At 43.8% G+C, this 13142-nt stretch overlaps 2 protein-coding genes across 7 annotated transcripts in view; both read left to right on the forward strand.

The window, feature by feature from the left end:
- LOC129720799 (GTP-binding protein Di-Ras2) overlaps positions 1–13142 on the forward strand; it is a 239372-nt gene that overhangs the window by 139037 nt on the left and 87193 nt on the right. The window lies entirely within an intron of this gene.
- On the forward strand, positions 75–2146 carry LOC129720797 (membrane-bound alkaline phosphatase-like). The gene is made up of 2 exons (XM_055672543.1): positions 75–1373; positions 1428–2146. Exons 1-2 carry the CDS (start codon positions 129–131, stop codon positions 1764–1766), a joined length of 1584 nt encoding a protein of 527 aa, XP_055528518.1. The 5' UTR covers positions 75–128; the 3' UTR covers positions 1767–2146.

Raw genomic sequence — 13142 nt, forward strand, 5'->3', positions numbered from 1 at the left:
CTTCTCCTCCCGACGCCGGGTGGGCATTCAATCATAATCGCTCATTTTATCAGCTGCTATCATTCATAAAAACGTCCAGAGCACCGAGCAGCGAGGGCAATAGCTACCACGTCAGTTGATCAGTGAACATGAAGCTGCTGGTGAGTTGTGTGACGTTTCTGAGCCTCTCGATTGCCGTGCCTCTCGATGGCCGACAATCGCGAGGCCGAACGGCAGAAGAAAACTATCATCCGAGTTTCCCGGAGGACCGAATTGTCCGAGCAAACACCCGCAATGCCCAGCTGGAGCAAACCATCGACTATTGGTACGCGGAAGCGCGAAAGACGGTCGACAAACTGGTCGATCGGACGGAGAACAAAAATATCGCCAAAAATATCATCCTCTTCCTGGGCGATGGAATGTCGATTGCAACGGTCGGAATGACACGCGTCTATTTTGGAGGAGAGGAAAAACAGCTAGCCTTCGAGACATTCCCCTACACGGGAATGTCGAAAACTTATTGCGTTGACTATCAGGTTGCTGATTCAGCCTGTACCTCTACGGCCTATCTTTGCGGTGTGAAGGGCAACTACGCAACGATCGGGGTAAATGCTCAGGTTCCAAACATGAACTGTACTGCCGAACTGGACGAGAGCACTCATACCCACTCGATCGCCAAATGGGCCATGGATGCCGGCAAAGACGCTGGATTCGTCACAACGACGCGTGTCACCCACGCGAGTCCCGCCGGTATCTACGCACACACGGCCAATCGAGATTGGGAAGACGACGCATGGATTGAGGATGACGGGTGCGACTCAGAGGTGTTGGATGATATTGCGGAGCAGCTGGTGTACGGAGAAGTTGGTAAACGTTTAAAAGTGATCATGGGAGGCGGTCGCCGACAATTTCTAGGTAGTGACCTTGATCCAGAGTACGGAACCCCAGGAATACGAAGGGACAATAAAAATTTAATTCGTGAATGGCAAGAAATGGAAGGTTTCGGAGAGAATCGAACCTATGTATGGAATAAAGAGGATCTGTTTAAGGTTGATCCAGTGCACACAGGCCGCTTGTTGGGATTGTTCGAACCAAGCCATTGCGCGTTCAACTTGGACCGAGTGCGGAACAACATGGAGGCCGAACCGACGCTCGCGGAAATGGTTGACCGTGCGACGGATTTGCTCAGTCAAAATGAGAAGGGATTCTTTCTGTTCGTTGAAGGAGGCCGTATCGATCATGCTCATCACGATAATTGGGGCAAGCTGGCGCTGGATGAAACGGTGGAATTTGCAAAAGCTGTTGAGCTTGCGCGGGAGAAGTTTAGTGATGAAGACACTCTCATTGTTGTTACGGCCGATCATGCGCACAGTGTTAGCTTTAGTGGTTATCCGGTAAGTGGTCGGCTCTTTTAACCTTCTAGTTAATCGATAATTCGTTTTTTGTAGAATCGAGGTGCGGATATTACTGGTTCCGCAGGAACCTCTTCCGATGGACTTCCGTACATGACTCTCACCTACGCCAATGGACTCGGATTTTACGATCACATCGATGTGGAGAATAAAGGGCGGATGGACATTCGTAATATGGATACTACTGCGGATTACTTCCGATATCCAGCGACGGTTCCGGTCGAGCTGGAAACACATGGCGGAGAGGACGTCACGGTGTATGCTTCGGGGCCATGGGCGCACTTGTTTACCGGAACGTACGAACAGCACGCCATTCCCCATATTATGGCATATGCTTCCTGCATTGGTGACGGCCTCAAAGCCTGCTCGACGTGATGAGGTCGAACGTCCCGAATCATATGAGCAAATATTCGCATTCAATCTCGATTTACACTCCAGTAAATTTTTTTGACAATAATCCATCATTTAGTTTTTGTGATATAAAACCAATCGATTGGAACCTTCGTGTGCCAGTATGATTCCTTAATGTCATTAGTGACGGCAATCATTGTAATTGAGACTGAAAAAATCAAAAGCCATAAATCAGATTCATTGTTGCTATTCGCGTGTTGAATGCCGATTGAAGAGATAAGCAGCCTGTCTAATTGTAATCGTTTGAGCTTCGATACTATGAATACGCTGTACGTGAGGTGATATGTACTCAGTAGCAAAGGCAGATGGCGGCTGAAATTTGATTTACGATTTATTTCACATGATGCATACCTGTTTTTACCAAGTAAATATATCCGACGTCATTTGAACAACCGTGAAAATAGCGAAACCTTGTCAAGCGGGCCATGAAAATTAATTGAAGCAAGGGTAAGCAATTCAAATCTCATTTCTTCAAAAGTTTCAAATATTTTGCCTAAGACCTTAACCACGCAGACGGAAGACAACTTCACAATGACAAGTATAATCTTAATAAAGTATCAAATATAAGTGAAATTTTCAGAAATCGACAAAATCTTTTTACAAAATATATTTTTCGCAGAAATAGCGTCATCGAAAAACCAAAACAATAATTTTCAAATATGCCAAAGTCTGATTACAAGACACAAACTTAACTTTCTAAAATTAGAAGGGGTCTACGAGTACAGAGCAATTTAATAAAAAAAAGTCACAAATTAAATATTTTTTTTTTTTTCTTCACATAACATTTATTTGACACGGCACAAATACAATTTAATGTTTAACGGCGCCAATTATATCTGATGACTTAAAAACTAAAGCAAATTTTTTATCCTCGCTGCCGACTACGAGCTGAAATTAAGTCTAACTTAAAACTAGCATGGGATTTCCAATCAGTGTTTTGTTGTTCAATGGTCGTCTGATAATCGTCGAATGGCATGTATGGATTCGTTCTGCTGAGCCACGATGTCGTGAGTTGGGACAGAGGCTCGTAGTCCTTGGGTCCTGGTTCTGTTGTGCGGGGTCTGGTTGCTGGTTTTGTGCTTAAGGTTCAAACGTGTTCTTGTCGTTTTGTTGGGTGTAGACGGAGGGGAACGGGACTAGACTGGGGCGTGGATGGATTTCAGGAAAACGTATATAAGGGACATGTAGGGTAGGTCACGGCTCGCCAAGACATCACGAACAGGAACAGCCGGCTGTCTACCCTCGGCCTGCAGGGAAGCTATTAATTTAGACCTGGCGTCACGGTGTACAGGGCATGACCAAACCACATGCTCTATGTCGTGATAACCTTCACCACAGGCACAGATACCACTTTCCCCGAGCCCAACACGACGGAGGAGCGCGTCAAATCTATAGTGATTGGACATAAGCCGGGACATCACGCAAATGAAATCCCGACCTACATCCAACCCCTTGAACCACGGGTTCGTCGATACTTTGGGGATTATGGAATGTAACCACCTTCCCAATTCCCCTCTGGTCCAAGCATTTTGCCAACTGATGATCGTATTCTGACGTACAAGTGCGAAAAATTCATTAAAGGCAATTGGTCTTTTATAAATATCACCGTTTGTTGAGCCCACCTTAGCCAAAGAGTCCGCTTTCTCATTACCCGGTATCGAGCAGTGAGAAGGGACCCACGCTAAGGTAATCTGAGTAGATTTTTCGGATAAAGCACTCAGATGTTCCCGTATTTTCCCCAGGAAATACGGAGAGTGCTTAACATCTTTCATCGATCGGAGAGCCTCAATGGAACTGAGACTGTCCGTAAAGATGAAATAATGGTCCGTGGGCATTTTTTCGATAATCCCTAGGGTGTACTGAATTGCAGCTAATTCTGCGACGTAAACAGAAGCAGGATTATCGAGCTTATGGGAGACGGTTAAATTGTTATTGAAGATACCGAAGCCAGTGGACCCATCAAGAAGTGATCCGTCAGTGTAGTACATATTGTCGCAGTTGATGTTTCGATATTTATTGGAAAAAAATTTAGGGATCTGCTGCACGCGTAAATGATCCGGGATTCCACGAGTTTCTTCTATCATGGATGTATCGAAAAACACAGTAGAATCAGAAGTATTTGATAAGTCGACACGATTTGGAATATTCGAAGAAGGGTTAATATTTTGGGACATGTGATTGAAATACAATGTCATAAAACGGGTTTGAGAATTAAGTTCGATTAACCTTTCAAAATTTTCAATCACGGGACGGTTCAAGACCTCACATTTGATTAGAATACGAGAAGACAGGCTCCAGAAGCGGTTTTTCAATGGTAGTACTCCAGCTAAAACCTCCAAACTCATCGTATGGGTCGACTGCATGCAACCTAAGGCGATACGCAAACAACGATATTGTATTCGCTCCAGTTTGATCAAATGTGTGTTTGCTGCGGAGCGGAAGCAGAAACACCCGTATTCAATAACAGACAATATCGTTGTTTGGTAAAGCCTTATAAGGTCTCCTGGATGGGCTCCCCACCATTGTCCGGTTATTGTACGAAGAAAATTCACTCTTTGTTGACATTTTTTCATCAGATACCTCACGTGACAACCCCAGGTGCCTTTAGAGTCGAACCAGACACCAAGATATTTGTGTACCAAAACCTGAGAAATCGTTTTACCCATTAATTGTGTTTGAAGCTGAGCAGGTTCATGCTTCCTAGAAAAAACTACTATCTCAGTCTTCTCCGGAGAGAATTCGATACCTAGCTGTAAAGCCCAAGCAGACAAATTGTCCAAGGTATCTTGCAATGGTCCTTGCAAATCGGCAGCTTTGGCTCCTGTAACAGAGATTACACTGTCGTCTGCAAGTTGTCTTATCGTGCATGAATTTGCCAGACATTCGTCGATGTCATTTACATAAAAGTTGTAAAGAAGGGGGCTTAAACATGAGCCCTGGGGAAGACCCATGTAGCTAATGCGAAAAGTTGCCAAATCGCCATGCGTAAAATGCATGTGCTTTTCGGACAACAAATTGTGCAAAAAATTGTTCAAAATTGGAGAAATTCCTTGTCGGTGAAGTTTACCCGAAAGAATGTCAATAGAAACGGAATCAAAAGCCCCCTTAATGTCCAAGAACGCAGACGCCATTTGTTCTTTACGAGCATACGCCAGCTGAATATCTGTTGAAAGCAACGCAAGACAATCATTCGTCCCTTTGGCACGGCGGAAGCCAAATTGAGTTTCTGATAGTAGACCATTTGATTCGACCCAGTGGTCTAAACGACGGAGTATCATTTTTTCCATCAATTTCCGGATGCAGGATAGCATTGCAATCGGCCTATAAGAGTTGTGATTAGAAGCTGGTTTCCCTGGTTTTTGGATGGCGATCACCTTCACTTGCCTCCAATCCTGCGGTACAATGTTTTGCTCCAGGAACTTATTGAACAAGTTCAACAAGCGCCTCTTGGCATTGCCGGGTAGATTCTTCAACAAGTTGAATTTGATTCTATCTAATCCAGGCGCGTTATTGTTACAGGACAGGAGGGCAACTGAAAGTTCTGCCATCGTAAAAGGTGATTCTATCGCGTCGTGGCCCGGAGACGCATCGCGAACAATATTTTGCTCAGGAACAGAGTCCGGACATACTTTCCTGGCAAAATCAAATATCCACCTACTTGAAGACTCCTCGCTTTCGTTGACCGTTACGCGATTCCGCATTCTTCGGGCTGTGTTCCAAAGAGTGCTCATCGATGTCTCCCTCGACGTCTCGTTCACGAACCGACGCCAATATCCACGTTTCTTTGCTTTAGCCAAGCTTTTAAGCTTGGTATCAAGCTCCGAATACCGTAAATAGTCGCCAGGTATACCTCCCGTCTGGTAGGCCTTAAACGCGTCGGATCTTTGCGTGTAGACATCGGAGCACTCTTGGTCCCACCACGGAGTGGGAGGCCGTTCTTTGATCGTTACGCCGGGATATTTCTTCGTTTGGGCTTGCAACGCGGCGTCGAGAATCAAGCCCGCGAGGAGGTTGTATTCTTCAAGTGGTGAATGATGTTGAATCGACTCGACCGCTTTTGAAATCATTTCCTCGTATAACTTCCAATCGACATTTCGTGTGAGGTCATACGGAATGTCAATTGGTCGCATGCGAGTTGACCCGTTAGTAATTGAAATAAGAATAGGCAGATGGTCGCTACCGTGAGGATCGAGGATTACCTTCCATGTGCAATCCAACCGTAGCGACGTCGAACATAAGGATAGATCCAAAGCGCTTGGGCGCGCTGGAGGTTTCGGGATACGTGTCATTTCACCATTGTTTAAAATAGTCATGTCGAAGTCATCGCAAAGGTTATAGATTAAAGAGGAGCGGTTATCATTGTATGGGGAACCCCAAGCCACGCCATGAGAGTTGAAGTCTCCCAAAATCAAACGTGGCGAGGGAAGAAGTTCTATTAAATCAAAGAGCAGCCGTTGCCCAACCTGTGCTCTGGGGGGAATATATATTGAGGCAACACAAAGCTCTTTACCTTGTATTGTCATTTGACATGCGACAACTTCGATGCCTGGAATCGAGGGGAGGTTAATACGATAGAAAGAATAGCACTTTTTAATCCCTAAAAGTACTCCTCCATATGGGGTGTCTCGATCAAGGCGAATAATATTAAAATCATGGAAGTTGAGATCAATATTTGAAGTAAGCCAAGTTTCACAAAGGGAAAATGCATCGCATTTGTTTTTATTTATCAAAACTTTAAACGAATCAATTTTTGGTAAAATACTTCTACAATTCCACTGTAAGACAGAGATAGAATCCTTCATATACGCAGTTGAATTAGGCATCGAAGGATACAATCGCTGCAAGGAGAGGCCATTGGGCAGTCAACTGCTTCAAAAATGATCTAACTGTTGGGAGGAATGCTGTAAGAAAAATTTTAATTGGATCGGGTACATTGAAAGTTTCAAAAATCCAGTCCACAATGTCAGAAAATTTCACTAATCCAGAGTTTGTTTCATCAACTGGGAGTGTAAAAGGAGCAACTGGGGTTTTAGATGTTCCTGGCAGTGCTGGGAACTCCTTCTTGGACTTTAAATTTGCAAGCCCAGGAGGAGTTTGCTTCGGTTTTTCCGCAGCACTGTTTGGTTTGCTTGTAACTTTCATTTCACTTTGAGAAATCTTAGGACCTTTTCTGGGAAGTTTAGGAGAGGAAATATTTTTCCTCTTTCTAGACTCCCCAGGATTGGCGTAAGATGTTCCCGCTGGTGAATCGTCAGAATCGGTTTCCTCAGAGGGCAACAGATCGAAGGGGTTCGAAGTAACGGGAGAAGTGGTAACGGTCTTCTTCAGCATGTCAGCGTAGGAACGCTTTGAACGCTCTTTGAGAGACCGTTTTATTTTATCCCTGCGCTGCATGTACACCGCACATGTCGAGAGCTCATGCAGATTTTCTCCGCAGTGAATACACTTTTCAGCGTTAACACTGCAAGAATCTTCCGCATGAGACTCCCCACACTTGCCACAACGTGCCTTATTGCAGCAGTAGGCGGCTGTATGGCCTAACTGCTTGCAATTCAGGCAGTTCATGACGCGGGGCACGTAGAGCCTCACAGGGAGACGAACCCGGTGGATCGAGACGTGGCTTGGTAGTGCAGACCCGGCGAACGTAACTCGAAACGAGTCTGACGGAGTGTATACTGTTTTGCCACCGATGATCGATGCTGACCGCAATTGCTTGCAGTCGAGCACCTTTACTTCGGGACACGTTTTGTTCTTAAAGCACCCTTTGGCACTTTGCAGTATACACTCGACGGACAGACTCGAATCGGTTATGACACCGTCGATCTCCACGTCTCGTGCGGGTATGTAAACGCGATACTCGCGTGTGAAGAGCTCAGAGCAAGCTATATCGTTGGCCTCTTTCAGGTTACCGACCACGACACGGAGCTTGTTAGGCCGGACCTTGGAAATTTCGGTCACGCCCTTGTACTCCTTCGTCAGGTCTTTAGAAATCTGCAAGAGGTTCAACTGTTTCGATTTCGGTCCCGCCTTTGGCCGAAAATAGACAGTATAGCTGCCCTGGGCTCCGTCTGGGTAAAGCCTGTGGCGAGGGGGGACTGAAGAATGAACAGGGGAGGGGGTAACAGAAGGGTCAGGGTCAGAGGGGTTCGGGGATGGTGGCGCGGGAGGCGAGGGATCTACATCCATCGCGCTATGTTTAGCGCACTAGCGCTGACAAGAACACGTACCTTTTTATTTCTCCCTTCCAGTAAGGTTGGTTGTCCGATCGTTCGAAGTAGCAGCCGTTACAGCCAGCAGCACCAATACAGCAGCACCAAACAGCCACCAGCAGCGAGCCAGGTGTGAGATCACTCCACACAGCGATACGACTCGCTGACACTGATGGCTTCTTCTTTTTCCTCGTTTGTGTCTCGTCCACTGCTGTAGCACAATCCAGCCAGCAGCCAAATCGGCTTACGCACCAGCTGGCAGTCACGATGCGAAACAGTTGCACAAAGGAACGACCTTGAACCCGGATTTATTTCACTCGACCAGGCAAACAATGCCAACACTTGTTCACACGTCTTTTGTTTTATACTCTATCGGACCGATCACCAAACACGTCCAGTACTGATGCGTGTTCGGCACAGAATGTGACAAATTAAATATTATTTTAATTGTTTTTTTATTTAGTTGAAACTTTGCACTATGGACTAAAGATGTCATTTTGTGCTACCTACTAGTATTTTTTTTAAATAACGGCTAATTTTCAATAATATCTCATCTAAAAATGGTATTGGTGCATACAAATATTTTCAAAGCCAGAATGGTTAGTTTAATGTGACAACTTCGGCAAAGTTGTATATAATAATTTTGTCTTTCCACCCGGAAAGCTCATTCTTTGGAAACTTTTATATTTTTCATGAAAACTACGAGACGTTAGCTTAACATTGGTGGTTGTCTGATCATGTAGAAATAAGAAAAAAGGTGAATTTAAAAAAAAAAAAGAAAAAAAGGATAAAAACGTGAACGTTTTGTGCTATTCCGATTGATAAGATAAGATGTTTTCGGCGAAGTTGTAGACAATGATTTTCTCCTTGCAGAACATGTATATGTACACTATACTTTCATTAAAACTGTTTTTTGTCTAACGGTATTTGTTTTTTTTTCTGAAAGGACAAAATTATTGTCTACAAACATTCGAACATAGCTCCGTTATTTTTTGCTCGCTCGAACAAACAATACCATTTTGTGTGCAGACGGTACGCGTCGCTTGTGCTTTCTGGTATCGGTGCTGTGCTGATAGACAATAGCCGTCCAAAGCGAATCCCAGCGCTGGTAAGCTCCTAGCGGCACAGAAGACATTGTGTATTGTGCGCAGACGGTACATGTGATGTGTTTTAGGTATTGGTTGTTCAGCTGCCGGCTGCCCCACTACACAGTGGTCTGAAATTGCATAAAGTCGGAAAAAGTCAATTTTTCAACTTAATGCATCAAGCAAGCCCTTTTCGGGAATCTTTTCTGCAGGGTTTAGGCTAGTGAAAAATCATCAGAATGTTCGGATAATTAATGTTGTCATACATTCAACTGCGTTGAGAAAGCAGGCTTCTTCTACACTCACGGCTTCTCCATTTTCATGTTGTTTACCCAGGTGGTTTATTATAGAATGCAGAAGTAGTGATGAATGTTACAATAGTGTCAAAATGATTATATGGCCTCACTCTAGTATTCTAACAACTTCAGATATCCTTTTTATATTTGTTTCATGGAAATAAAAACAAAATAAGTATAATAAAATACTTGTCACTCCAACTTTATGTAGATTTTAAAATGGTATCCCCGCCTTTACCCGCGCTCATTCAAAAACTAGAATGTTGCCTCATGCTCATAGAGACAGGAACAAAAAAATTTCTGGGCCATTTTCGGCTAAACGTTCACAATATCAAAGACAAAAACGACCATGCGACGCGCAAGCGGCCATTTTTTACCAAGCAAAGTTAGCTTGGGGCGCCACTCATAAAATTAAAACTCAAACTACCTACACATTTATAGTTGTTACGCATACCTAAACTTTGTTAGATATATCTGACTCGTAAAATTCGAGATTTTTCGGGGTTTTCTTCTTCGACATGCTATAGGTAGCCGTAAATCATGTTTTTTTTAAGATTAATTGCTGAATTTCTCAAAAAATACACCATGTACTAATTTCATATCCAAAGAAGAGTTTCTCAAAATACTATTCTCTACAAACTTCCTTCAGATTTTATCCTTCTATTTTGCTTACTTGAGAAATTAGCGACAGCGCTGCCCTAGCGGTGGAATTTTGAACTACCTAGCCATTATCAAAAGTTGGCCAATAGTTTCAGGATCAAAATTCGAGAAGACATCGAAACAAATGGGGAAGAGATTGAAATCTCCCCGATCAGTTCCCCTCTACCTTCCTCTGTACCACCACCTTTACCTAACCCTGTACCAAGGGTATCGGAAGTACGGGTAAAAGCTTACCCAAATCCCGCTAATGGTCCCTACGTTGTTTTTTTTTCGGCCCTTTCAGTAACCGCTGAATATTATCCAAATCCAAAATCCAAAAACAAGACAAAACAGTTTTCGGACGTTACCGAAATTACAAAGGTTAGACCGAACAAACTGCGAGTTGTCGTGGGTTTGCTTGAAGCAAGCAAACGCAATTGCTAGCTACGAGTTCTTCGCGGGAGAGTACCGCACGTACTTCCCTGTCAAGGATGTAGAAATCGACGGTGTGGTTACCAAGGGGCATCTCACTGTCGATGAAATTTTATGTTATGGGGTAGGCTGTTTCAAGTACCCCATGATGCAAAATGTAAAGATACTGGATTGCAAGCAATGGCATTCAGTAACCATCGATGAAGGGAAGAGGAAATTTCTCCCTTCGGAGTCCTACCGAGTTACATTCACTGGTTCTGTACTACCGAGGTACATCCTTTTGGAGAGGATTCGTCTGCCTGTACGCCTGTTTGTACCACGGATCATGCATTGCCAAAACTGAAAGCAGTTATATCATACAGCAACCTACTGCTACAACACGGCACGCAGCAGCAAGAGCGAAGGCAATCATGCTGAGACCGCTTGCAGTGGGGATACTGAAAAGTGTCTTTATTGCGAGGGAACTCGGCATGACCTTTCGGTATATCCCGCGTACAAACAGCGCGAGGAAAAAAAGGCGCTTTTATGCAGAAATACTGGAGAGGGCTGCCTTCCTCGACCGGAAACATCCTTTCCTGTTTGCCAACCGATGAGGGTACTCCTGATGATCCCGTTGAAGGTAGAGGAAGAATAATTAAATCTCCTAATCTTTCTCGCAAAGGTAGTAAGATAACCTCTGGCGGAATGACTAATGAGCCAGTACAAAAAGGAAGCAGTGAGGAGAAACCGAAGCAAATACCGCCTCCGGTTTTAATTTTAAATCAAACCATCAGTACTCACCACTTCCTGGGGCACCAAAAAACCCCTCGTGAATCCATTTCTCGATCAGACGATAAAAAAGAAACAGAGTTAATAAAATTCTCTGATATTGTGGACTGGATACTTGAAACATTCAACATAAGGTTTGTTTCACTCAGTATTTGGCCGATTCCTTTTATTTACTGCAGCGCCTCTAGCTGTCATACTGAGAAACTAGTGACATCGTTTTGATCTGAAAAGTTTGTTTACTTGGTAGTGAAAAGTTCGTCAAGATTGGTACATGCAATGAAAAGTTATCCGAGATGGAACTTGAGAGACGAGAAAAAAATGTGCACATTTACATTGAAAACCCAACATGGTCAGGAGGAATGATCGCCAAGGCTCTCAAACTACCGAAATCGACTCTGAATACCGTGCTCAAACGTTACCGGGACACTTTGACGATGGATCGTGCTAAACAAACCAATCGTAGAAGTGGAACATTGGAGCGAAGGTCATCAGGGCAGCCCGGAATAATCCTGGGGTCTCCCTCCGTGATTTAGCGAAGAGGTTCAATGCAGCACATAGTAAAAAAAAGCAAAGACTTGGTGCTACATTCCGTATCGGAACTCGACCTTCTGTTTATTATACACAGACTTCGCAGCCAACTGTTTAGTGTACAGGACAATTGCGGGGCTAGCGCTACGATCCCTACTGACACTAACAGTCTCTCCCGAGCCGAGACTCGAACCTACGACGACTGGCTTGTTAGGCCAGCATCGAACCTCGAGACCAGCTGGGAGATGTGCAGCACATAGTACAGTTTGACAAATCTGTATGCGTGAAGGATTATGGTTGTATCATGCCAGTAAACAACCTAACAGGACGCTGAAACAGAACCAGGTTGCCAAAACCCGAGCAAGAAAGCTATACGAGCAAGTCCTGACAGAGTACAATGATTGTATTTTGATGGACGATGAAGCGTACGTCAAAATGGACTTTGGAGAAACCCTGGGCATATTTTTACCAATTTACGTTGTTTCCTCATGGAGAAATCGGAAATTGTATGCGGCCAAATTCTAAATGAAACAAACCTTATGTATCTGACACGACAATACCAGTAGAGGATCAATTTTCTTCGGAACCTGGTGGGGTGCTTACTTAGGAGACCTTCTAAGGTTATACAACAAAGTTACTGTCGGTTTTTGAATACGGTTGTTTCTGCTTCCGCCCCGTCACGAATACACACCTTATAAATCTAGAAAGAATACAATGTCGTTGTTTGCGTATTGCCTTGGGCTGCATGCAGTCGACCCATACGATAAGTCTTGTAGTGCTGGCGAGAATTTTTTCGTTGAAACATCGTTTTTGAGATCTCTCTTATCGGTTGCTAATTCGACGCACAGTTATGAATCCATTGGTAACTGAAAATTTTGAGAGTTTGATTGACCTTTAATCTCAACCCAGATTTATGACTTTATATTCTAGCTACATGGCTCAAGATATTAATCCTTCTTCATACGTTCCCTTCAATGTCACACCTTTAGATACTTCTAACAATGCTATATTTTTCGACACCGCCATGAAAGAAGACATTATTGGTATTCCGGATCAATGGCGACCGCAAGAGATCCCTAAAAAATTCCAATAAGTTCAAACATGTTCAATTGTGATAAATTTTTTTATATTGACGGATCTATTTTAGATGAGTCAACTGGCTTTGGTGTTTTCAAGCAAAATTTTACCGCCTCCTACAATCTCGATGCTCCTGTTTCCGTAAACGTCGCAGAACTTGCTGCTATTCAGTACTTACTTGGGATCATCGAAACCCTACCCTAGTGCTATTGTGGCTCTGCGATCGATGAAGCATGTGAAGCACACCCCGTATTTTCTGAAAAAATAGGGCGGTTTTAAAGTGCTTTAACAGATAAAAATTATAGA

Source organism: Wyeomyia smithii, chromosome 2 (genome assembly GCF_029784165.1).
Source record: "Wyeomyia smithii strain HCP4-BCI-WySm-NY-G18 chromosome 2, ASM2978416v1, whole genome shotgun sequence".
Taxonomy (NCBI): Eukaryota; Metazoa; Arthropoda; class Insecta; order Diptera; family Culicidae; genus Wyeomyia; species Wyeomyia smithii.

Bases quoted from the DNA above. Each gene is read 5' to 3' on its own strand.
- LOC129720797 (XM_055672543.1), top strand. From the start codon at position 129: ATGAAGCTGCTGGTGAGTTGTGTGACGTTTCTGAGCCTCTCGATTGCC. The intron at 1,374-1,427 runs GTAAGTGGTCGG...CGTTTTTTGTAG, and splicing joins TTAGCTTTAGTGGTTATCCG to AATCGAGGTGCGGATATTAC.